This window comes from Anguilla rostrata, chromosome 7 (genome assembly GCF_018555375.3).
Source record: "Anguilla rostrata isolate EN2019 chromosome 7, ASM1855537v3, whole genome shotgun sequence".
NCBI lineage: Eukaryota > Metazoa > Chordata > Actinopteri > Anguilliformes > Anguillidae > Anguilla > Anguilla rostrata.
The window spans coordinates 26,198,658-26,224,083 of NC_057939.1; the positions used below are offsets into that span (position 1 = coordinate 26,198,658).

Consider the following 25,426-nt stretch of genomic DNA (forward strand, 5'->3'; position numbering starts at 1 on the left):
TGTTCTGGAAGTGCAGGTGCGAAGAGGGGGAGGTGCTAGGCGTCCTGAGGTAGCAGAACGGAGGGATCTGGCTGGCATGTAGGGTTTGAATATCTTTTGAAGGTATGCTGGGGCTGATCCCTTGACTGCCTGGTATGCTAGAACCAATGTTTTGAATTTGATGCGAGCTATAACAGGCAGCCAGTGGAGGGTAGTGAGCAGGGAGTTACGTGGGAGTGTCTGGGTAGGTTGAAGACCAGACGAGCCGCAGCATTCTGAATGAGCTGCAGGGGTCTGGTGGCAGATGCCGGTAGTCCAGCCAGAAGAGAGTTGCAGTAGTCCAGGCGGGATAGAACCATTGCTTGGACCAGGAGCTGGGTTGAGTAGGTGGTGAGAAAGGGGCGGATTCTGCGGATGTTGTATAGGAAAAATCTGCATGCCCGGGTTACTGCTGCAATGTTGTTGGAGAGGGACAGCCTGTTGTCCATCATCACTCCGAGATTCTTGGCGCAGGGTGATGATGTCACTACGGTGTCCCCTAAAGAAATGGAAAAGTCGAGGAGGGGAGAGGATAGAGCAGGAATAAAGATTAGCTCCGTCTTTCCCGGGTTGAGCTTCAGGTGGTGATTGTCCATCCAGCTCTGTATGTCCCTCAGGCAAGCGGAGATGCGGGCGGGGACCTGTGTGTCCGATGGGGAGAAGGAGAGAAAGAGTTGCGTGTCGTCGGCATAGGAATGATAGGACAAGCCATTCAGATTCAAATGAATATCTGTGATCTGATGTCATTCATTATTTACAGTGAACTATAAATGCATAATTAAATTATGAGCTGCCATGAATTTTTGACATTGAGGACATAGTAATTAATCCTAAAAAAATACTGCAATAAAAAATAAGGTTTGATTGGCCTTCACACGTTCGAATATATTGCATTACTTGCTGATTAAGTTGTAAAATGTGAGCACAAGCATAAACCATGTGCTTCCCCTGCCTTTGGATAATTAGAAAATGGAAACATAGAGAAGAGATTTGCTCCAATTTTGAAAGGAAGACAGGGAACATTTGGCTGTTCAGTTACAACAATCATAACAAGCTAATTCCAGGAGGAAAATGCATAATTCAGAGCAGAGAGTGAATGGACTAAAATAATTCTGCTAAATTGGGTTTGGTCTCATGGTCTCTGGTCTCTGTCAGGAAACTTCAGTTTGAGTAGATGCAAAACAATATTAAAAACTGACCCTTTCAAATTGTTATCATATCCGAGCTAATCATAAGTGTGGAGATCACATATGCCAATATTGTCTTTGTAAACTCTCAAATTTACATAATTTTCCTGCATATCATTGTAAACCTGCTGAAAGGTTTTCTGTCAAAGAAGTGGAAAATTCCATTTGAAACCAAAAAGATAATGGCTTCCAAGCAGAAGATAAAAATGTCCTATTACCAAATAGGGACTGGACAAAATAGTTTGGGAAACATCGTCCAATGGTACATGCAACCCAAGACTGCTGTGCTCAACAAAAGTACCAGCCTAATATTACATATATAATATTTATGTTTAAAATTATGAATAAACACTATTAATAGCAACATGTTCTTATGTACAGCCCCTGAAAAGATGCTGCGGTAGAAGCTGCTTTGGAGCTCGTTGAAGTGTATTTTCTAGCTTTAAACAACAAACTCACAAATGAACTATACCTTTAAGAGTAGTGGCCTGTTTTTTCCAACATATTTGCATCTATCGAGCTGTTCTTTTCTGTATCCCACCATTTATCAGAAGTTCAGCTTGTTCACCTTTCAAGGGTTCAGGGAATTGTTTCTCAAGTGATCTTAACTGGGTTTCCTTTTATTCCTTCGAGCAAATTTCCAATGTGAAGTGCTGCACAACAACCTTTCTTGCAAATGGACTATACTAAAATAAAGATTGATTATTTGATTGATTGAAGACAGAATGGTGTAATGGTACTACAGGGAGATTTATGAGACAGTGAAAATTTTGAATCCCTTACCAAAGTGTCTGTTCTTAATTTCACTTACACATCCAAAAAAATAAAATGAACAAAACAAAATTTGTAATCAGAAAACTTTGAAATGGGGTATTGAAAAAAATATCATTAAAGGAGCAATGCTCATGCTAGAAAACAAGTGCTTTATTGGACTAAACACCAGGACCTACAAACAAGGTCTGTACAATACAATTTGTCACAGGTGATTTGTGAAAAATTAAAAAGGAGAAAGAAAATCACAATAGAAAAACACAAAAAAGGGTAGAAATCACAGTATTTAGTGGACGATTGAACAAGCATGGCCATGGAGAAAGGGAAAGGGGTTGGGTCTGACAGCATACAGCAGGATTATGCAGATCTAGCCCTCCAGGGCTTAGGCCAGAATTCAATCAATGTTTGTCCTTACAGGAACTTTGACTAACAGCTGAAATTATTTTTTATTCTTCACTAAAATGTTGGCGAGTTGAACAATAATTAACACCAGCTCGCCAAAGTGAGTTTGTGAAGAAAAAGTGTAATGCCTGCGTCTACTTGTAAGTTAAGAACACGTGCTGTTTGATCACAGACCATAGTACTGCTGGTTACCACTCTAACCCTCTAATCAGGGACTTATTTAGACCAGGGAGACCAGGTGAGTGGGATCTCTGACCAATCCGTGACATTCATAAATTAACGACTCAACTAATTAACTAATTAATTGGGCAGATTTAAGTTTACCTGTTACTCGGTATACTGTATCACAGGGTCTCCAGTTCTGGAGGGCAGGGGAGTTGAATCTTATTTGAAAAGGGCTGATGTAGGTGCAGGTTATTGGTTTAGTCCAGTCCAGTCCAGTCCAGTCCAACCCAGCCCTAGGACATCTGAAATTCAGGAAGCAATCCACTAGCAATATGCGGTGATAATCATTCCTCTTCTTGTTACAGTGCCCATTTTATTTAAAGAGACTCCTTCGGTTTGAAACCGTTCAGCATGAACTGCTACAAGGGAGTTCAATTGGTTCACTTGGCACATTCTCCTTGTTGAACGTTTTCCATGTCTTGTTTCTTGGGTCTCAATTTTCTGAAGGTAAAAGACAGAAACCACCAAGCTTTCATAGTTCTCCAGGACCAGGATTGGTGACCTCTGATACACGGGACGAAAGACGATGCGAGATCTGACTGCGCACTGAGAGACTAGTAAAACCAACAACCCTCGACCATCAGGACCGTGTGTAAATGATAATCTCGATAAACCACATTGACTCACAGGTGCGCAGGCTGAAAATAAAACAGCTACGTAGGCCAAAAAAACCGTGCCCATGAACCTCTGCCTCACCAGCAGTTCGCCCGACTGCTGACTCTGCCTCTTCAGAAAATGAAGCGAAAACACTGTGATCTGTTTTAAATTGATCCATGGATTAGGAAAAGCGCTGCATATGGCCCTTCTGGACGTATATAAATGCACCGTCTGTAATGGTATCGTTATTCAAGTGTGATTAAGCCATTTGCCAGAACATTCCTGACCAGGAATGGGAGTTAAAACATGGAAAACACGGTAACTGCTGTTGGGGGGGGGTTGAGAAAATTGATAATTTGATTGGTTTCTGAGATTGGGTGTTTAAATATATATATATATAGTACTTATATACTTTATAAGCGCATTTTATTGGTTTCTATGGAAAGTAAATAATTTCCTGGGCGTACCATTTCTAAGTGCGAGTGTTTCATTCTGAGGAGCTGTGAACTTCCTATTATGCGCTTCGGAGCAGCAGGTCCTATGACACCAGCCAGATGGGTCATTACGGGCCTATCAATCAACCGCTTCGCTTCTTTTCATTTACACTGGGGAACGGAGAACCGCGGCGGCCAGCGGTGAAAGCGCTCAGGCACCGCACCCCCAGCACGAGATTGCCTTCGAGCTGCCGCACGCGTCACGGAGTGCACGCCGATGCATGACGCAGCGAGCGAGCGACACCGTTTAAACTAGCGAAAACACTTTAGCCGCTAAACCCAACTCCATCCGGGCTTTTCAGATCGGACAGCTTTCCATTAGCGCACGAGTTGTGGCGCTCTGTCGTCCCTCGAGACTTCGCTCGTGCACGCCATGTTTTCCAGCACGAAAATATCAAGTGAAAACTGGCATGCATCCTCCATTTGACCGAAGAGAAATCCGAGATTTCATTTTCAGGATGCTCATTTGGAGCCAGAGAATGCTACTGACATTGCGGACCATGGAAATTGCCCATGGGTTTCCGGATGATCGGAGATGTCAAGTTTGAATTTATTATTAGGGACACCTTAAGACCTGGGATTGTCCTTGAAGGGGGCCTCTGGCCAATTTGCACGTGGACAGATAAAATCTCCCGTACCCCCTCCCCCACAGTCCACGATCTCATTATAACCACCACACCCCCCACGGTCTGTGATGCCAATCTGAATCCCACCTGCCCCCCTGGTCTTCGATCTTTATGAAAACGTTTGAAAATATAACCCTTTTTAATGTATAATGTGATTCCACGAATCACTTAAGTGGAGTCCCTGGATCAGAAAAGGTTGAAAACCCCTGCCCCCTGATTCATAGTAAATGACAAGCTTGAGAATGGGACTGAGTCCTGGAATCACAGTGACATCATTGAAAAAACACAGATAGAAAAGTAAACGAATCACAACCTTTTGTCACAGCAACCAGAGTGTGGATGCTCTGCAGGTGGGCCCAAGCAGTACAGGGCAGGAGTCCCCAAACTTTCTGCAATTCAGTGAATTAGAGAGTAGCACCGTTCTGACCCACTTCAGCCTCTTCCCCTAGATATTACAGTTAATATAACGTAGTCCACTGTTTCATCTGACTCAAGTCGATGCAGTTTGGGAAATTATATTGTATGATTTAGCTATATCTATGTGTATCTTGCAACTCATCTGAGTCCTTCTTAGAGCATACCAGTGGGTCCTCGCCCAGAGTTTAGCAGAAATAGTGGAAAAGGCAGGAAGGGATTGGTTGTAGGACACATTTACATATTTTTTTTTACATAACTTCCCCATTTTCCCGACTTTCCTTTCAAGTTAGCAATTTGTCCTTACTGTGCCACAAAAAAGCAAGCACGATCACTGTCGCTGAAATGTACATTTTTTTTTTTTTTGAGCAAGGCTATGTAAGCATGTGAGATGCCCCTGGCATCCGACGCATGAGAGCAGAAGATGAAAGAAGAGACTCCCCCCACAGTCTATTTTCATACTTTAAAAAAGTAGCCTTTAGTCATTTGCACTGTGCAATTTATAAGCGGAGTAGCCTGTGCTCTGAAATAATGCACGTCGTCAGATAGTGGGAAATGGGGCAGGCCTGCTGATTGTAGCACCGCTTCCCCCATTAATTCCTCGTAATGGGCTCTTGGGAGAGCGGACAGCTGATAATGGGAGCTCGGACGCATCCCCTAGCTGTCAGCATGCCTCGTTTTGATTTTTGGAGCCAGGGCAGCAAAAAAGAGACAAAATCAATCGGTTCGCCGAGGCAGAATGTACTATCCAGCGAGGAGACATTAGTGTCAAAGGGACTTTGTCACGCCCGGCAGAGATCGCATGTCCAACCAAAATCGCTGCCTGCTGGATTATGTGAGTCTGGCTCCGTCTGCAGTTATGATGGTAGGAGGAGCAACTTTTACAGCACTGGCGTCCTGTCCTGGAGGGTCGCGGTATCTGCTGCTTTTCGATGCGTTTCAGCATTTAAGGGCTTTAAGTCACTCAGTCAGTCCACCCGCCTTGTTTTCCACGCTCTTAATTGGCTGTTGATTTTTGTTACTTCACCAATTTTTTCTGCTGATTTCACAATTTAAACTGGAATTGCTTCAGTAAACATGTCCAGCTGTATAAATGGATTGCACTTAAAATGTCTAAGTCACTCTGGACAAAGGTGCCTGCTAAATGCCGAATTTATTTTAATACCAAACCTGCAGCTGCCCATGGCATTTGTTTCCATTCACTGGTCTAGAGGCACAGGGCCTGTGGATTTATTCAGGATAGATTACCTGTTTGCAATGGTCCCCCTCAAATCAGTTTTTTTTTTTTTTACATGACTCATCATGACATGTTATGACAAGGATCAGTGTACGGCTTTCCAGGATGTTTTTAGTTCAGTGGTCAGGGCTGCTTTGAACTGCTACTTTTGCAAGGCCCAAGACACATTGTGAAGTGCATTGCTGACCAACAGGGCAAAGGCACACTTCACTGCCCAGTGACTGATGAGTTCTGATGACAGATGTCATATTAAAACAAGTAAGCAAATCGACTCATTCTAATGCGTTTATTCATGTCCGCATATCAAAGTAATATCAAAGAACATTAACAGTAGACACACAGTACATAATGATGACATGGAAACTTGCAGGTTCACTATGGGGTATAGGCAGCAGCACTTTCTCCAAATATGGTGGCTACCTATTACTGCTGACATGGAACAGTATCTTGCCAGCTGCTTTGTCCACAGTTTTGACATTCCAGCCAATTGCACACCCCTCACCACTAATCTGTGGGCATTGCCAAGGCTACCAAATATAAATACTGCAAATACACATCTATAGTCAAGATGTACAAGGGCTGACACCAGAGGCTGATACTTCAGTATTTTAGTGAGGAAGGCCTCTTCGAGACTGGAATCAAAAGCACAGCCTACCTCGTATAAAGTGCTCTGCTTTCCTCATCAACAACAGCAACATCTGGAGAATTAGCTGACATACTGTGGAATTTACCAGTATCATTGTTACAAAGGTTGAACATGGTAGAAATGACATGGGAATGCTTGTACATTTTCAGAGCAGATGGATATAATGGATATAGGTCCTTAACTAACAGTTCCACAATTCTGTCATGCCATGCTTTATACAACCCTGTGCATGCATAGCAGCCATTTAGAGTATGTGACTGGGATTCAGTAACTTGTTCCTGATCATGATGCAAACAGTGAGGTGACAGATTTACAAGAAAAAAGAGAAAAACCAGATAGAGCGATTAAGTCTAGATGGAAGGACCTGAAATTTTGCTTTAACGGTGAAAATGGCAATATCCTCATCAATTGTAATATTACAGAATGTGATACCAAATGTCCAGCAGAGGGAAGACATGCTCATTTTCCCTGTAAATGTAAACCATTCCAGTGTTGTTGTTTTCCATAAGGAGCCTCTGGGCATCAGTAGATGTTAACTGTACTCAACTGTTCGCTCTTACACTAGTGAACCGGTCAGTTACAATGTCCGCTGTAACCACAACAGTCCCAGAGTCAGCTTGTGCCCACTCCAGAGTAACTCCTGTCTGAACACAGAGGTCATTCAGGTCACCCCAAACCAGCAGAGCGTGGAAACACACACATATACACATTCAGGCAGACATATAGAGATGCAGACACACACATTCATGCAGACATACAGACAAACAGGCAGGCACACACATTCATGCAGACACAGACAAACACCCCCCCCCCCACCCCCACACACACACACACATTCTTTTATAATGGTTTCCAGAGTATAATTCAATTAACCCCTATGGTCTCCCTGCTGACTGCTGATTATGTTATAACAAATTGGCTTGTACTGAAGTCCGTTTTTAAAGGGACTGAGATGCCTGTAAAAATCTAATTTTAGGAATCCATAAATAGTCAGACACCGTCAAAGCCAATCACTATTTAATGTAGGCAAATGTACATATTCAGATCTGAATGATGAATTTGCAATTTTTGCAACATTTATTAACAGTGAGGGGGGCACGACGGTGTCTGCACCGCTCGATACAATTATAGGATTAGTTCGCGTGTAAATTTAATGACGGCTGCTACATTGTGTCCGCTCTTGTGCTAAAACTTACATTCTGCCATATAGGCTACGTTAGACAGAAACTCAATGTCAAATTTACCACGGTGTACTTTGCAATACGTTTCCAAGCTGTAGGCTAGCCACACACCTATGATTTCAATAAACGTTAGTATACGGAAAATAAACACTGAGCACTAACCCTTTAGCGTAATGTATCATTAATTTTAATTCTTGTAAACAGTCTGTATTATTTCCGAAATATGAATCTTGTGATCCTCTAAAGGAGTCGTCCGAGAACAGCCAAAACATCATCCTTTTACACATCAGCCAAATAATATCAGAACACCGGCTGTAGCCGCCGCCGTAACCAAGGCAACTATTTTAAATCAAACTGTTAACCGTTATAGCTTAGAATTTTTGTCTTCCCACACGAAACGATTTCAGAAGACAACTGCGGAATGGTGCTCGCTCCGTCCGCCACCCACCTGTATAAATAACATACTCCCCTTCACGTGGTGTGCCCAGCCCAGCCCTTTCAGCGTTCAGGTTTTTGCGTTAGATTAGCAGGGTATTTTTGACTGGTGGGATTTTGCGCTGTGAGACGAGGACGGACGAGGTCCTGACTGGTGAACTGAATGCAGTTTGCAGTCCGTCGCTTGGAGCTCCTCCTCTCTGGCCAGAGAGAATAAGGACAATCACATTTTGTTCAATGAGAGCGGGAGGACACGAGAGAGGATTGCGCACTCCATTTCAACCAACTGCTCCACCATCGCTATTTCTCGCCTCTTCCAAGGTAAGATATTTCCTGGCTATTTCTACGAATATTTTAAAGCGTTATTCTCGTGATATTTAGCCTAGCATTCGCGTAATGTAGCATTTTAATGTATCAGAAATTGAGATAGATAACATGCCTCTTAATACTCCCGTGAAACAGTTTGGAGCACACCGTCGCCGGCGAGCATCACCTGTTCGCCTATTATTTTGTGGCTATTTTACAAACAAATTTAGCACAGCGCAAGGATCAGGCTGTCCACATGGCCGATTAAAGCTGAAAACATGACATTGGATCAGAGCTTTGTTTTCCGTTTAGACATTATGAATGCTTTATCGTGTGACGTAGCTATGTCAGATATTATTTAGTATTTTTGTTTTTCAAAAGGAAAACGTGAAAAAACGTTTTCTCTAAAACGGCAGCCAGCTCAATTAGTTTAAATGGCTTCTGTTTGTGCAACCAAATAATTTATTTCTCTGGAAGAACAAACACAATTGCACCAAAACACTTTGCAGGAAACAAAGTTACGAGTACAAAATGTCATAAATGACAAATAACACATCGCGCGACCACACGATTTAAGGCGAAAGTACAGCTGATCTATTTTGGACTCCTTAATCTCATTAAAGACTAAAGGTGGCACAGAAGTTAGATTCGTATTAGAGGTGTCGTTTAAGCCGCGTTTCTTGGCATAAACATTCTAAAAAAACATGCATTATTGACAGTAGCCTACTCAATCTAGCTCATTTTCTGTGTAGTATTTGCTTTTGCCGATTGCACACCTAGGCGCAATTTATTGCTATCCTAAAAGCATTTTCCTCAGGCTATTTATTGTACATAAATATGTTTAACGCAGTTAAACTGATCTTTCGCAGGTATGGTGTGCGAAAGACACGTGAATGTTCGTCCAATTACGTAATTTCAATAAAAATCAGTAGGCTAGTTTGGATAAATAGCTACATTTAGTAATTATTATTTGCAGTTTGATGATCAATGAGCACTATGAGCTTCGGGCATGCAACGTTGTTTTTGAAAGTTTACCATGGTCTCTGTAGATCCAGGGTAATGTAGAGAATTTATTAAGCGTTGGTGTAGCCCGACTAACCAGTCGATTTGTTTCCGATGGTTCGGAAGTGACCCAGCATTTTTAATTTAACTGTAGCGTTTATAGAAGATAAAAGAAGCGTATCGTCAGAGGCGGACTTGTTACAGTTTTATCGGCTACGGTTGTGAAGTGTTTAGGACGGTGATTCGATTTAACATTACATGAGATGTACTAAGGTGCTTAGAGCACTCAATATCTACTTGCGAATGCAGTGTACCGTTTTTAATGTTCAGGTGTTTTATTACAGTTTCTTCGCAACCTTTTTTTTAAATTATCGGATGCACACTGAACCGCTGAAGTTATTATTATTATTATTATTGTTATTATTATTATTATTATTGCCCTTTTTACCTTTATGCATATGAAAATGTGAAGGTGATGTCAGACGCAGAGGTAATAGGCTGTAGTTGACGAATCGAAGTGTTTGAGGATAATATGCACTGTCTTTGAAAGAAGGATGGACTGTACATCTGAAGGTCATCGCTAGAGCTGAAATTGTGAAAATTGCCCTGTGAAACATCTCGAATGACCAGCTTCATAAATGGCCCGGTGTGTAAAGAGTAGACTATTGTAGTTACCATACAGCGTACATTTTAAACAATCTCGTAGATACCGAAATGGAATCTTGCAGATGTAGATGTAATGATGATCCTAATGATTATATGGTTAGTGTTGGTGGTAATGATATATTATGCTGATGATACTGATTATTATTATTATGATTATTATTATTATTGATATGACCAACTTGACAGTCCACCTGGGGCCACTGTTTCCTACAGTACTGAAATGCTTTTAAACACCATTTATTGAAAAAAAAATAAAAAGAAATTTCTGAAATGCAAAAGGAAGTACATGGATAGCTTGTTATTTATTTGTGCATGTATGCAAGTATGTATATTCACACATGTTAATATGCGAATTTAGTTATTTATTCACAATGTTTTGATGTGTTGGCACAATCATTTCACGCCATTGCCCTTCTTCTCTTGATGCTTCCTCAGAGGTTATTATGAAGAAAGACTTGGGCTCTCCAGACCCTGGAAAGCATCTGGGATTGGGTAATTTCTTTTAAAGCGCACAAGGGACCAACATGCACTGCATCCGGTGAAAAAAAGAAAGAAAGAAACAAAAAAACGAACAACAAAGCTTCTATCTCTATCAATTGAGCGCTGAAGCAATGGCACATTCGGAGACGGATTTGAGCAGTCCCTGCTCCGGCATGGTGGAGTACGGTTCTTCTTGGACGTCGGCGATGAAGAGGCACCGTTGCGGGCGGATCCAGAGGAAACTGAGGCCCGCGCGCGTCCTGGGCCTGGTGCTCTGCCTGGCCGCCGTCAGTGCCGTCTCCGCCTTGTCCTTCAGCACCCTCACGTGGGCGCCCTGGCGCGGCGCGGACCCGTCCGCCCTGGAACTGCTGCCCCGGAGGACTCTCCTCACCGCCGTGCACCGGCGCGACTGGAACGTCTCGGACGACGCCCCGGTCGCCATGCCGTCGTCGCAGGACGGCAACAGCAGCCACGAGTCGCAGGGGGACTACCCCCCGGACCTGTTCACCCTGGAGGAGCGGAGGCAAGGCGCGGTGGTGCTGCACATGTTCGGCATGCTCTACATGTTCATCGCCCTGGCCATCGTGTGCGACGAGTTCTTCGTCCCCGCCCTCACCGTCATCACGGAGAAGCTGACCATCTCGGACGACGTGGCGGGCGCCACCTTCATGGCGGCCGGCGGCTCGGCCCCGGAGCTCTTCACCTCCGTCATCGGCGTCTTCATCTCCCACAGCAACGTGGGCATCGGCACCATCGTGGGCTCGGCCGTCTTCAACATCCTCTTCGTCATCGGCATGTGCGCCATCTTCTCCCGCGAGATCCTCAACCTCACCTGGTGGCCGCTCTTCCGGGACGTGTCCTTCTACATCATCGACTTGATCATGCTGATCGTCTTCTTCCTGGATAACATGATCACCTACTGGGAGAGTTTGGCCCTGCTCGGGTCCTACACCACCTATGTAATATTCATGAAGTGCAATTCCAGAGTAGAAGGTTTTGTTAAGAGGGTTGTAAACCGGAATCAAGTCGTGGAGGTGGAGGTCCAGCCTCCGAAGCAGGTGAGCATTTTTATTATTATCATTGTCATTTTATTTTTGGAGCGCCTACTACTCAATCTGCTGTTGCTCCGCAACTACGTAAATAGCCTGTTTTACAAGCGGCCAAGCACATTAGCACATTAGGTTGTTTTCATCTTAAAAAAGCTTTAAGTGGAGTTCAGGAAAAAAAAAGAAGAATAACAGGTCAGCAGCTGCTGTTTGTGGATTAGCCATCTTTGTGGTGGCAGACGTGTACCATGTGGCCTGGTATCTCCACAGTTGTGTCCAGCTGTTTATCTTTATGCTGACAGATCCCCAGGACCTCTTACTGCCCAACACATACTGAAGTTTTCTTCCAAAGCCAGTGTGGATTTTGGCTGGGATGGTTGTTGCCTAAAAAAAAATAAACAAAAAGATCATATTTGAGCCAGCACAAATGCATTTAGCAGCAGAAGATTTAATACAGTAATACATTTTTGCACATATGAACAACTAGAAAAATAAATAGTATTTTGTTTATTCTGATTCTGCTATTCAATGCAAAATCAGATCTTTAAAGTATTCACCTGGTGTTCAGCGCCCTTGAAAATACCTGACAGCGGTGTTCCTGAACGTACTTGCGATGTCAAAATGGATGCGTGAGAGGATGCTTGTGCCGACTTGGCAGTCTGCAAGATGGTGGGCCGATGCTTAGGGGATGCTGAGGCACTGACTTCACGCAAACATTCACCTGAACCAGGAGAGCCAAACGCTCTCAGAACAGCGGGTAAAATGTACATGAAAGCATAAGGCTGCACACGCCGATTTCTGTGAAATGATTTTGTTTTTAGATTTATTACACGTGCAGTGTCCCAGTACTTAGTCAATGTCCCAGTTCTTAGCCAGTGTTCCAGGATTTGTTTTTTGAAATATTATTGCTTCCAGGTTTGTACCACCAGGGTCTGAAATGCTTGGTGTTGGTGGTAATGGGTCCCTTAAATGATGTCACTTCCATGTCTGATCATCAGACAATGTTGTATCATCAGACAATTTCCGCTTTTTTTTGTATTCAGGTAAAATGATGTGCATGAGATGACTCCCACTGTTTCAGGCTGGCAGCCAGAAGATTTTTAGATTTTTAAAAGTATTTTGGGTACTTTCAGCATTGGCAGTAATTGTAAGGTTACTTAGTTTTGCAATAGTAGTAAAATATACAAAACATTAGGTGATATAAGTATGTGGAACATTTAAAAAAAAAAATTCCTACTGCAATTTTGGTTTGCAACTTTATATACAAGCTTCCTTCAGCTTTCTTAACTGTACAGAGTCCTCTCTTTTCTACCAAGTGTGAAAAACATCTCAGAAGTGATGTTAGTGTGGCAGCAACAGTGGCATCATGGAAGAAATCGCTTGCTCATCGTCTGCCATTCGGATGGTGGGACTACCCAGGAGCTGACCTTCAAAGTCATTTGTGTTGGGGTGTGGTTTCAAACACCTGGGCTCCATAATGTTTGGGACATATTAATCTTGAAATTAGTCATGCTTAATACTTTGTCGCATATCCTTTGTACTGCAGCCCTCTTTAGCACCTGCTTATTGCCTTATGTTTTCTCTTCAGCATAAGTGCATGTTCATTTGGATTTAGTTCAGGTGAATGACTTGGCCAGTTGAGGCTTTTTCAGTTTTTGGCTTTGAATAACTCCTTTGTTGCTTTAGCAGTAGGTTTTGGATATTTGTCTTACAGTATGCGTTGGTATCCAATGGGTTTGGAGGCATTTGGTTGAACGTGAGCAGATAAAATGTTTCTGTACACTTAAGATTTCATTCTGCTGCAGCTATCAGCAGTGACATCATCGATGAAGACAAACGAGTCAGTACCTGCGGCAGCCATACATGCCCAAACCATAACACCACCACCAACATGTTTCATGGGGGGGAGGGGTGCTTTGGATCTTGGGCAGTTCCTTTTGGCCTTCACCCTTTGCTCTTGCCATCACTCTGATACAAGTGAATCTTGGTCTGGTCTGCAGGCTCATCTAGGTACTTCTTAGCAAACTGTAACCTGGGAATCCACTTTCTTCGTTTAGCTAGCGGTTTGCATCTTGCAGCGTAGCCTCTGTAGGTCTTCTGCGGAAAGTACGCACTGACTCATCCACATCTCCCTCCGAAAGAGTGTTTCTGTTCTGTTGGACAGATGTTTGAGGGTTATTCTTTATCATGGTCAGAATTATTTAGTCATCAACTGTAGACGTCTTCCTTGGCCTACCAGGCCCTTGTGATTTACTAAGTTCACCAGCACTCTCTTTGATGACTTTCTTTTTTATATCATGACTAATTTCTTTGAATGTGATTTTGAGTGAAACATAAAACCATGTTTTATTAAGACAAGAAATATATGTATTTATATATGTATATATGCTCACATTCTGAGCTTACCAGCTTTCTAAGCAATTGAAATCTGAGCCATGTCAAGCAAACCGCGTGTGATTTTGCATGGTCAGACGTTTGTTTGTTTGCCTCAGGATTTATTAGTGGGATTAATTACACACAGTTATCTGGCCCAAGGTCCACTATTCAAGGTTAATCTGCATCTGTTGGCTTGCAGTATTGGGAGAATCAAAGGCATGTGAAAATAGTGTAAAAGACACTGGATCCAGACTACTTTATCACTCCTGTCCTTTTGCCTAGTTCGCCTCTGGCTGTAGCCTCTGTCACCCCTGTTTGTCACCACTTCCTGTAGCCTCAGTCTGTAGTCTTTTCCTGTAGCCTCAGTCAGTAGTCTTTTCCTGTAGCATCAGTCTGTGGTCTTCCTGTAGCCTTTGTCTGTAGCCTTCCTGTAGCCTGTGTCTGTGTTTCTGAATTGTAGAAGGCCCCTGTCTCTCTGACTCTAAAAGAGGCACAGTTGAAAATGTTGGCCATGCTTGGTGCATGAGTAGAATTTAGGTTTTCCTGGAAGAGCATCTCAATGTTGGGTTCCCAGAAGGAGGCTGTTGGTAGAACAAGCATGCGGTTTGATGGATTACACCGAACACCCAGCCAGTGGCCACTGACAGCTGGGGGGGGGCGTCTTGGAGGCTGGGAGGCGCTCCTGAACTCCCCTGCATCACCTGTCTGATTATTCGGGATGGATTTGGGTTTCTTTGTGAAATGAGATGGAAGTGTGTTTCAGTAATATGATTCCTCCCATGAGCAGGAGAACAGCAGGAACAAGCTTTAACCGAATCAAGGTTTATTTTAAGTATACAGAATAACGATCGAATCAAATGATCAATCAAATACTTTTCAGTATTTGCTCAAGCAAAAGCTCGTTTTGACATGATTTGACGGCGACTGTTCGGTATTCCTTCTTAAATGTCAAATGATCCCACCCACGTGTTATCATTCTAAGGCTCTCAGGGTAATAAAAAAAAAGTTTAGTGCCCAATTTCTACAGTGCTGATGAGGGTTGAGCTGACATAGAATTAGCCAGTCAAGATCAGTTTCAGTCCAGACTTGATGAAGTATGGGAAATTTGCTCAGAATCCCAGATTTTTGGAAGTGCCTAAGTTGAACTTAATGGGCTTTTGGGTTCCGGCAGTGTTGAACACAGGATTATATATTTATTTGTTTGTTAGCTTTGCTTAGTTGTACTTAATAGAGCCTGTCAGTTATACAGGCTTACATATTATGTCTCCTGCTTGGCTGTGCGTACGCAGCTTAACAATTGAATTTAGACGATCTAATAGCCTCCATTGCCGTGACCATGTTGTAGCAGCGAGTTTCCTCAGAACTGCCTGTCTCTTTTTGCAGTCAGCTGTGACACAGCCTAATGTTAGCAAAGTCCCAACCCTGCAAGTAGCTAACATTGTACAGTGTGTACAGGCAAGCATGCTCCGTAGATAACTCCTATTTTAATGTTTATTAAAAATTTGAAATATGAAAAAAAATATATTTATACATAATTTTTTTTTTCAGTACTGTGAGTCAACCGTGGATTCACTTCATCTGTCAGTCTCATTGTCGTGTGTCATTGTATTGATCGGAGATACCGGATAAAGGTCAATCCGAAACCAAACAACTACGGTCAGATGTGAGATGGTTGGAATTGATAAAACGAAGGAATTGGCTCAGAATCCGAGCTAAAGGAAGTGTTCTGAAGAAAGAGGCGAATCTGAGCTGAACAGGAGACATAATCTCCCCTCCATGCTGCAAATCTGATGCGTGGCAGGCACATCAAAATGTCCGGTGGTAAATCACCTCTGACAGAGTACAGAGATTGCTGGAACACAGAGGGCATTTTAGTAGCCTTGAGTCAAAATGCATTCTGGGTATTTGCTTGTGAAACCTTTAAGCAGAGATCTGCTGGATCCTCTTCAGGAGGCTATGCTGATGTACTGCTACAATCAATGGGTTTTTAATTTATTTGTTTATTTATCTGATTTAGCTTCCCTCCCACAAGAAATTTCACGATGGTATGTGTCATGGTATACGATTCTAAACTATAGTACATACCATGGTATGCAGCAGAAGTATCAGGGTAGGTACCAGAATAGTTGTTTTGAGCTACATCACATAGTTGGCTTCAGGCAACAAATCATATCTTTCTTTTCAGATAAAAAAATAAATCTGTTAACTAGCACAATGCATAATGGTTTCTTCACATTCTCTTCAACCATTTATTTTTATTTGTGAACCAGTTTTTTTGTTTATAAGTTTCGAAAAACATTTGTGAATCTCATTTTATTTGTTTTAGGTTCATACTGTTAATTCATTTATTAGGCAATAATATCCCCGCATCGAGTGTGAACCTACAACCTTTGAAAACGAGGTGACTAAAAAGACATGTATTATTGCGAAAGGCCGATCAAGTTGCTTGGCGAAAGAAATGTTTGTTTTTGATGCGCCTGAATCGCGTGTCTCCCTTACATAGAATAACCCCGCTCATGCCCGACGTAGAATGTCAGGGTATGCGGTCGCGATCGCGGTCACTTCCCCCTTTCTGGCAAGAGAGGCGGTGTAAAGATATGCCAGTTAATCGGGTAATCACACTGTGGGCTGGCTATTTTAGGGAAGCGAACCTCCTTCCAACATGCTGTCCGACTTGGCGCGGAAACGAAGTGTCGTTGAAAGGAAGATCGATTACGATCTGCATGTCATAAAGATAAATGACAGTTGTACACAAAATGTGCTCTGATACCTAGAACTGGAGCTGTAGGAATTTAATAATTTAATTTGGTATTGCTGGCAAAGGGTTAAAAGGCATTAAATAATGTTTGTGGCCCACCACTGAGTACCACTTGTACGTTTGAAAAATAACTTTACGTACTCTGTAGACTTCAGAGCTGCGTCCCTGAGAGATCCATGAGAAATTTAAGCAAAATGCACCGTTAACCAAAATGTACAGTCGTATGAAAAAAAAACAAAAAAACAATGTTGTTCTGATTGTTGGTGTCTGTGGATTGTAATAGTATCTCTCACAATTATCATAAATCTGCAGGGATTAAACTGGTGGCTAAATGGAAACACTGTTTGAACCCAAGTCAGCTGCTGACGCTAACGTGTAATCTTCTAATCAAATTTGAATCAATAAAGATTTGATTCAAAAATGCGGGGCGCTGCCTGTCATTTTGGGAGGTCTAACAAAGGGGCCCGAAATGCAAGAGGTGCCTCACACGATGCGGGCCGTCATGTGCTTCTCATGTAATAGGTGGCCCTTGCACCCGCGGTGTTACGGTGCCCTTTCAGGCCGCCGGGCTGGCAGCATCTCTCCGCACAAGCACCAGGTTTGCCTGCGAGGGCCAAAAGTAATCCCCCCCTCCAAAGCCTTAAATCCCGTTAGCGTGACTATACATAGACGCATGTATCGCGCCCATGTACAGTTTATAAACAGGAGGCCTTCGCGGTTTCTCTTGCGGTGAGTTTTTATTTTAAAATGCCCATTTTCTGGCGATGGCGTGCTTCGCCTCGAGCTTCCCGGATCTTTCCCTGGAAGGACAAACGGGAACGCCTTTGGAGCCCGCGGTGCCGCGAATCCAGCCGGCCCCTAGCTGCAGTAAGCACTCTTGATTATTCTAAGGCTCCAATCCCCGTACAATCCCTTATTAAGCGCTTACCAATGGTGACGCCGACCTAATACAAAGGCTCTTAGGTTTGACGTGTCTCTTATAACCTCTTGCTGCTGGTGACTTGCTAAGCAGGGAACTGACATCTGGTATTGAAGAAAAAGAAAAGGTGAAAGTCTCCCAAGTGTGTGTCCCTCTACGCTTGCACTGCCTCGCTGGGCCCCATCAGCTCACTAACACAACCGGGTGCAGTGGATATATGCACACGCATGATAAAATATATATGTGCTTCCATATATTAAGAAATATATACTGTAATATACGGTGTGTGGCACGGTGGGAAGCGTGGTTCATATTGATAGATTTGGACCGTGTTTTGGTTAGAATTTGATTATTTGGAACGACTATCGCTTTATCAACAGAAAGAGTTTGAGAGTTGGGGAGTTACTCAGAGATTGGTTTCTCATTATTTCCCTCCAAATACAGTGTTCAACTGGACAATTCAGATGTGCATTAAACATTAGATTTGTGTAGGGATACCCCCTTTGTTGACTTCACATTGATAGGATGACGGCCCCTTATTTTCAAGTGTAAAATACAGTCTTTGCAACTAGCAGCTGCAGACATCTTAGCCTCCCTGTTCCACAAAACGTTTGAACTACAGTGTATGTAGGCAGTTTTTGGCCTTGGTTGAGAGTTTTCGGCATCGGTTTGCCCCCCTCAACTGGTGTGAACAAAGTGAAGTTGCAATGAAATTTAATTTCATTGCACAGTGACACATAATTTGAAAAAAGAGTCCTCCAAAGCAATTGAAACCCTCACAAAATGCAGGTTCAGCACTTTTGCAGATAACCTTCAGCGTCCTGTAGTGAGGTTCCAGTAAACTGCCAGCTCCGCACGCCCACCTGGCGCTAGCATTCCTAGCTTAGCGGAACCCCATTCAGTGACACTACCGCACCCGCTGTATAATTTGGCAGTAAAAGCACGTAAGCTCTCTGGGTTGTAAAATGTGACTCTTTGGCCTGCAAGGGAGTGATATAGGGGGGGGGGCTGGCGGAGTTGGTTACAGGTCTAAATGCGTTTATCTCTGTCAATTAATCTGCTTATGGGTCTGCTCGCTAGCTGGAAGAGCGTGAGCTGAGACACTTGCCCTTGTGAAAATCCTGCTGGGGCTCATTTGGCTGCAGGCCATCTGCTTTCTAGAGAGTAAAGAATTAAAAATGCTAAATTTGAAAACCCAAATGCCTTTCAGTTGCTTCACTCTATAGTTTTATCCAGAATTAGTTATTTGTAAATATTTCCTTTTTTATCTCTCTGGATATGGTGCCTTTGCCAAAATTATTATTATTATTATTATTATTATTATTATAGTTAAATATAATAGTAAAATGGTAATAGTAATGTATTTCTGTGTACTTCAAAGTAATATTGAATCAGAGAGGGAGTTTGAGCAGCATTGCAAGCGTTACCTGAGCTTATTAAATGTTCTAAATATGCAACTGTAAATTTGTCCTTGTGTTTCCTGCCATTTGGCTTGTATTACTTGCCCCTTGCTCTCTCTCTGTCACTCTCATCTGCGATCTCATTGGCCAGATAGCAGGCTCTGCAATCCAGTTGGCCTGATAGAAGGCTCGGTAATCCCATTGGCCAGACCACAGGCTGAGCATATGTGTGTAGGCTGTGTTTATGATCCATTCCTAAGAAAACAAACAGGGAGAGGTCAAGAGGAAGTATTTAATCATTTACTTATGAATTCATTTATTTATTCATTTCTTTAAAGTCTGTCTTCTACATAGAACTGCATCCTCAGTGCTGTGATTCTGCAACTGTGATTCCCTTTGACAAAAGCCAAAACCCTACTGAAATATAGGTATTGCCATTGGGGGAAACCACATTTGAATGAAAGTGATAGAGAGAGTGAAGGCTATTTTATACTTCTTCGTAGTCTGCATAGTTCGCGTAGTTTGCATTGTGTGCGGCACTCGCGAACGGGCAGATTATTTATACGTGTGCAGCATGTTGTACAGGTTGCGCAGGCCATGCGATTAGATTTTGTTACTGACCATTATAATTCTAAAGAAAATACTTACATTCATATTTCCAAACCTACTAAAAACAGCACCAATGACCACGAAAATGCTCAGCTAGATGTAACTTGTTGCAACGAAGACATTCACCTGACAAAAGCGTTTTTAGCCGCATATTTAACGTTGCCCATCGGTTTTGTGAATCAACATTTATAACCTGTTAGCCAGAGCCGTATTCCAGTGACCTCATGTCAGCAGTCAACCAATCATCTTCTTTAAGGCGTATGGGGGCACCGGTTGCTAACTACGCGCTTTTAAATTCTTGAGGAGGTACGCGGCCTCAACGCGGCCGTGATCTGCAACCGTCGCACATGCCGCACATTCCGCACAACCCCTACACAGACCAATTTTTACGTGTACTACGCAGAAGTATAAAACAGCCTTTACTGTGGCCATTTTGCAAGGAGTTATTTTTTATTTTTTAAAACTGGTTCTTGATTGATCAAAATTTCCGGAAGGTTTTCTGTGAGCACAGTTCCCACCCCGTGGGACTTGCACATGCACCCCCATATGTTCTGTAAATCCAACCACCGTTTGTTTGAAAGGTGATCCGGACCATTGCCATGGCAAAGAGCATTTCTTCTGTAAATGGCTGCGCATTTTCTCAACAAATCAGTAGCTCTTGCCCATCTTGCGTTCCTATTGTTTTGTATTTCTCATTTTCTCATTTGGGCATTATTTACTGCAGATATTTAAGGTTAGGTGCAGTGCGCAGGGTGCACAGTTGCAGTACCGAGTCTGAGCATGAAACTGGCAACCCCATGTGCTCAGATTCAGCTCTTTAAACTCTATAACTGTACAAAACGTCCTGGCTTCTCATCTGGTCTGCCATTCCCTTTGCAAACGTTGGGTGCAGACCACGTAACCCTTATCAGACACCTATGAATCCTGCAAACCTGAAAATCTATCATGGTGCCCAACTCTGATGTTTATTTTCTGCTTCTGATAGTATCATACCTCATACCTCTACTTAGCAAATGTGATTTTCAGTTGTAGGCTAGCATTGCCTCTCTGTGCCATACAGGCATGTTGTACTGTCGTTTGTGTGCCATATGACAGTTGCCAGCTATACGGGCTTAATCCGGCCAGCTTGATTGGATGTGAAAATGTGCCCCTGAATTGGCCATTCCCATTGGCCTTACGTTTGTGTTCAAGAGATGGCACTTCTTTGAGAAGTTCTGATGCGTTTGCACACCGATGGCTCGTTGAACTGTCCTCACCGGAGATTAACTTTTACTCTCACTCTTGGATTTGTCAAGTGTGTCTGTGCAGGTGTCCTCCTTTTCTTCTGTTTGGACAACAAAGCCAAAGCATTGTGGCTCTGCCAGACGGGATAATTACCCAGAATCCCCCAGGCTACCGGGCACGAGTGTGACTTCATGTGTTCTCCATGAGGTCTTGTGAGGCTGCAATGGGAGTTGGATTACGTGGCTCAGCGGACATGATGGTTGTGCGGTAGATGTGACTGCAGGTTGTTTTTTGCATGCGAGGAAGGAAAAGACACATGCTGATCCTTAGCCTGCCTGGCGCACGCAAGGCCGGGATAACAGAGGAGGGATAAGACCATACATCACCGTACTGGAAGAAAACAGAGAGGCCTTCCACCAATCACAGAGTGCAATGGAAAAGATCAACAGAATGTTGAAGTACCGGCTGAAGGTATCCACCAATCACCACTGGCCTTGCTCTATCGATGGTCCCTAACGTACTCTGTGATTGATGGAGCTCCTCTCCATTTTCTGCGCAAATCAAAAAAGTTGCAACTGTCCTATCCTTGCCACCTGACGTGTTTAATGGGAAATTTATGTGGCCCGGCTGAAGGCTCCGCCCCCCCACTGGGGGCGTGAGCATGTTTCTGTCCGAACGCAAGATGCTGTAGTAAAACTGGCCTCTGCGGGGGGAGAAGCACACTTGTAAAAGGAAGACACGGATAGCTCTATTTGCGGAGAAGGTACTAAATAGGATTCCCTGCTCAACCACGGTGCCCCCCCCTCCCATGTTGGATTTATCAGGGCGGTGAAGCAGATGCTGGTGTGTCGAAACGGGATGTGTGGCCCATGATGCATTGCAAGACTAAAAATAGAGGTATCCAGGCACGATCATCTTTAAAAAAAAAAAACGTTTTTTGCATCACAATGTACATGAAAGATCAGTTACACAGAGGATTGTGGGTAATCACACTGTTTACATATATTGTGTGCAACCTCAGCCCACCAGACTGTTACACAGTGTCAGATATGGAAGCAAAAAGACAATAAGGAATCAAATTTGAGGGCAGCCATCATGACTGTAGTGATTGTGCTGGTTTTGCCTCCTGACTTGGATGAAACTGTATAACTGAATATGAATACTGTGCTGTCACAAAAAAAACTTGATTGATTGATTACTCCTCAGTCTGTCAGCCTCCCTTTTCAGAGCCTGTGTATTTTTTGACATTTTGTGTGTGTGTGTGTGTGTGTGTGTGTCTGTGGGGGAGAGAGAGGGCACTTTTGTGTACACGTGTTTGCTTTTGTGTGCGTTTTTTAATTTGTGTGTTCAAGCTTATTTATTGCAAATGTGTGTATGTTTATGTGTGTGCAATCTTGGATGAGTGCATGCAAGCACATATGTGTAATATGCTTATATCTCAGTGTGTTTGCTTGTGTTTGCGTATGTGTGTGTGAGTGTGTGTCTGTGTGTGATCAGGGTCATGAAAGCCTGTGTTGTGTGTAAGTGCCTGATCTTTGCGGTGGAGTTGTAGTCGTGATTCTGAAGTGTGTCGTGCGTGTGTATCTGTGCTGCTCCAGTGTGGCTTCCTTTAAAGCAGTCTGCTCACGTCCGCGTCCTTCTGATCCCACTGCATGAGCGTGTGGGGAAACTGCAGAACAGGCAGACTGCTGGCTGAGCACACGTTCGCTAGGCTAACAGCACCGCCTTTCACAACACGCATCTGCTCGTTTTACAGCACTGGCTTTCACAGCGAACATGTACACTAGTCTAACAGCACTGCCTTTTACAACGCACATGTACGCTAGTCTAACAGCAGCGCCTTTCACAGTGCTCATGTACGTTAGGCTAACAGCACCCCCTTTCACAGCACACATGTCTGCTAAGCTAACAGCTTCGCCTTTCGCAGAGCACATGTACGCTAGTCTAACAGCACCGCCTTTCACAGCGCACACGTACGCTAGGCTAACAACACCGCTTTTCACAGCACACACGTATGCTAGGTTAACAGCACCACCCTTCACAGAGCACATGTACGCTAGGCTAACAGCACCGCCTTTTACAACGCACACGTTCGCTAGTCTAACAGCTCCACCTTTCACTGCGCACATGTTCGCTAGTCTAACAGCACCACTTTTCACAGAACACACGTCGCTAGTTTAACAGCACCGCACCACATTATAGAACCCATTCTTTACACTCAGTAGACACACAGATGTTTTATTAACGTTCCAACCTCTGTTTCCCTACTGCTAAAGCAGACACATCACAGTCTGACCATCTGATGAATCTTATGAGTCATGTAGGGTCATGACTCGGTTGAATGCACACGTCCGCGTGATATTTGCACACTCTAGCTGAGCCGGACCTGCGCCTGCACTTTTTCCAAATTTGACCCACGCTGGCGAGACCTGATCCAGAAAAGGCCCGATTTCATTTCTGGCGTCGGATCGATTTTAATCGAGCCGAGAGCGAGCAGTTACACCAACAACGGCCAATTTGGCCACAAGGACAGGTCAGTGAATCACGGAACAGACGAATGCTGGCAGCCCATTCAACAAATTCAAAACTGCACCATAATAAACAGAAGACATGGATAAAAAGGCCCCTATGCAAATTATGGACCCTTTGAAGTGTAGATTTTTGGAATGTTTTTCAAAATTCAAAAGTGTTCTAGAACTCCATTGCTTTATTTCACTTAATTTGAGTACTTTAAAATACACCGTTTGAATATTAAAAAGGTATCTAAAAGGTCAGATACCAAGCAGAACCACCTTTCGTAAGACAGCGCCAGAATTTCCAAACAACAGAGAGGATGGAAGGAATGCATGAGCAGGATATCTGGTTAGTTTGTAAAATCTGTGCTTGTACTTCACGGACGTGGAAAACCTCTCACACCCCACCCTGCCCCATCGCTGAAGGAGCTGGGAGAAGGGAAGATTGTGGATCGGTTAAGAATATTTACGGGGCAGGATGTGTACCCGAATCTGTCCTTTGAGTCCCCATGTGGAACTTACGCCTCTGCACTCTTGGCTTCTGCACACGTTATCACATTTAATACTAGTTCTCCCTGCAGCAGGAAATGTGTTCTGGTGAAAATATTGTCCAGATGAAAACAGGCCGTGTGTATGAGTGCCATTGAACGACTAAGTTTAGTTTAGTTTAGTTTTATTTTTGCACAATTTAAAAAATACACAAAAATGACAAAGATAACAAATAATATGCAGTGCGGGGAGAGGCAGAAAACCCAGTGGGCTTATTTGAAGCCTCCACCTAAAAAATGTTCAGATTTCACAATGTTATAGAGAACACAAATTTAAAATACAGAAAATAATATAACTACAAAAAAGTGATGGCAAACTAATAGTAACAAAAATGTATAATAACAACAACAACAATAATAACAATAATAATGACAAAATAAAAGCAGAAAGAGTGTGTGAAAGAATGTGTATGAGCTGAGTGTGTGTGTGTGTGTGTGTGTGTGTGTGTGTGTGTGCGTGCGTACGAATACCTTCATCTGATATTTGTGCTAAGTTTAGTAGGATATTAGGAGGGGAGGTTGTTGGAAGCTGCATAATTACTGACAAGACTTTCGAGATTTGATTAATTGTCCTTTTTAAAATAGCACTATTTTGTCCCTGGTACTTGCGTTACCGATGTTTTTAAGCTTCCTTGTTTGTGGATATTCTCTTGTGTTTTTGTATCAATCCATCATGCGATTTATTGCGAAATGGTTCCTAGCTCCCCATTTTGAGCACGTAACTATCACCACTTGCTGTATGTAAATGATGATGATGATGATGATGAGGAGGAACTTCAGGCCTGATTCACTGAATAATGCGGCGATGAGGCGTAGAGCAGACGGACATCATCGTTGTCATCCCTTAGCAGGATAATGAAAGATGTCCACGTGATGCGTTACTACCGGTAGATGGGGAGGAGATCCTCTGATCATTGGAGGATGTCTTCTGATGGCGAATCCACCGCTGGTGCGCGTGACTGTGACGCCCGGTGTCAGATGAATACGCTGACAGTACCCGAGTCCAGACTCCCAGTCCACTCGTCCCGACCACTTCTCTGTTGCACTTGTACTATCATCATGGTGTTGTAGCACTTTATCATGTCTCTTGTAATCATGCCTCACTTCTTGCCATAACTGACTTAGCCTGTGCTAACTGTGTGAACTAGACATGGCTATGGATAACTACTTTACCGGCTATGGAGACTTGATGAGAATTGTATCGAAGCTGTGTTCTGCAGTTGTTCCGTATACACTTATTGTATTGCACTTATTTGGATAGCATCTGCAATTTTTCTCTCAAGGCTTTTTGGGCATGGATATGGCACCTGATGGTAGATTTTGAGATTTTGAGAATTTGGTAACAT

At 43.2% G+C, this 25,426-nt stretch overlaps 1 protein-coding gene across 5 annotated transcripts in view; it reads left to right on the plus strand.

The window, feature by feature from the left end:
* The first annotated feature begins 8,305 nt into the window (after positions 1 to 8,305).
* The window catches only part of LOC135259486 (sodium/potassium/calcium exchanger 2-like), a 70,070-nt gene continuing 52,949 nt past the window's right edge, over positions 8,306 to 25,426 (plus strand). For 3 of the 5 annotated variants that reach the window (XM_064343953.1, XM_064343955.1, XM_064343954.1), the window contains exons 1-2: positions 8,306 to 8,554; positions 10,643 to 11,745. In XM_064343953.1, coding sequence (XP_064200023.1) covers positions 10,819 to 11,745 — 927 coding nt within the window. In that variant the 5' untranslated portion in view covers positions 8,306 to 8,554; positions 10,643 to 10,818. The remainder of the gene's footprint in view (positions 8,555 to 10,642; positions 11,746 to 25,426) is intronic. The other 2 variants (XM_064343956.1, XM_064343957.1) reach the window with 1 other exon arrangement.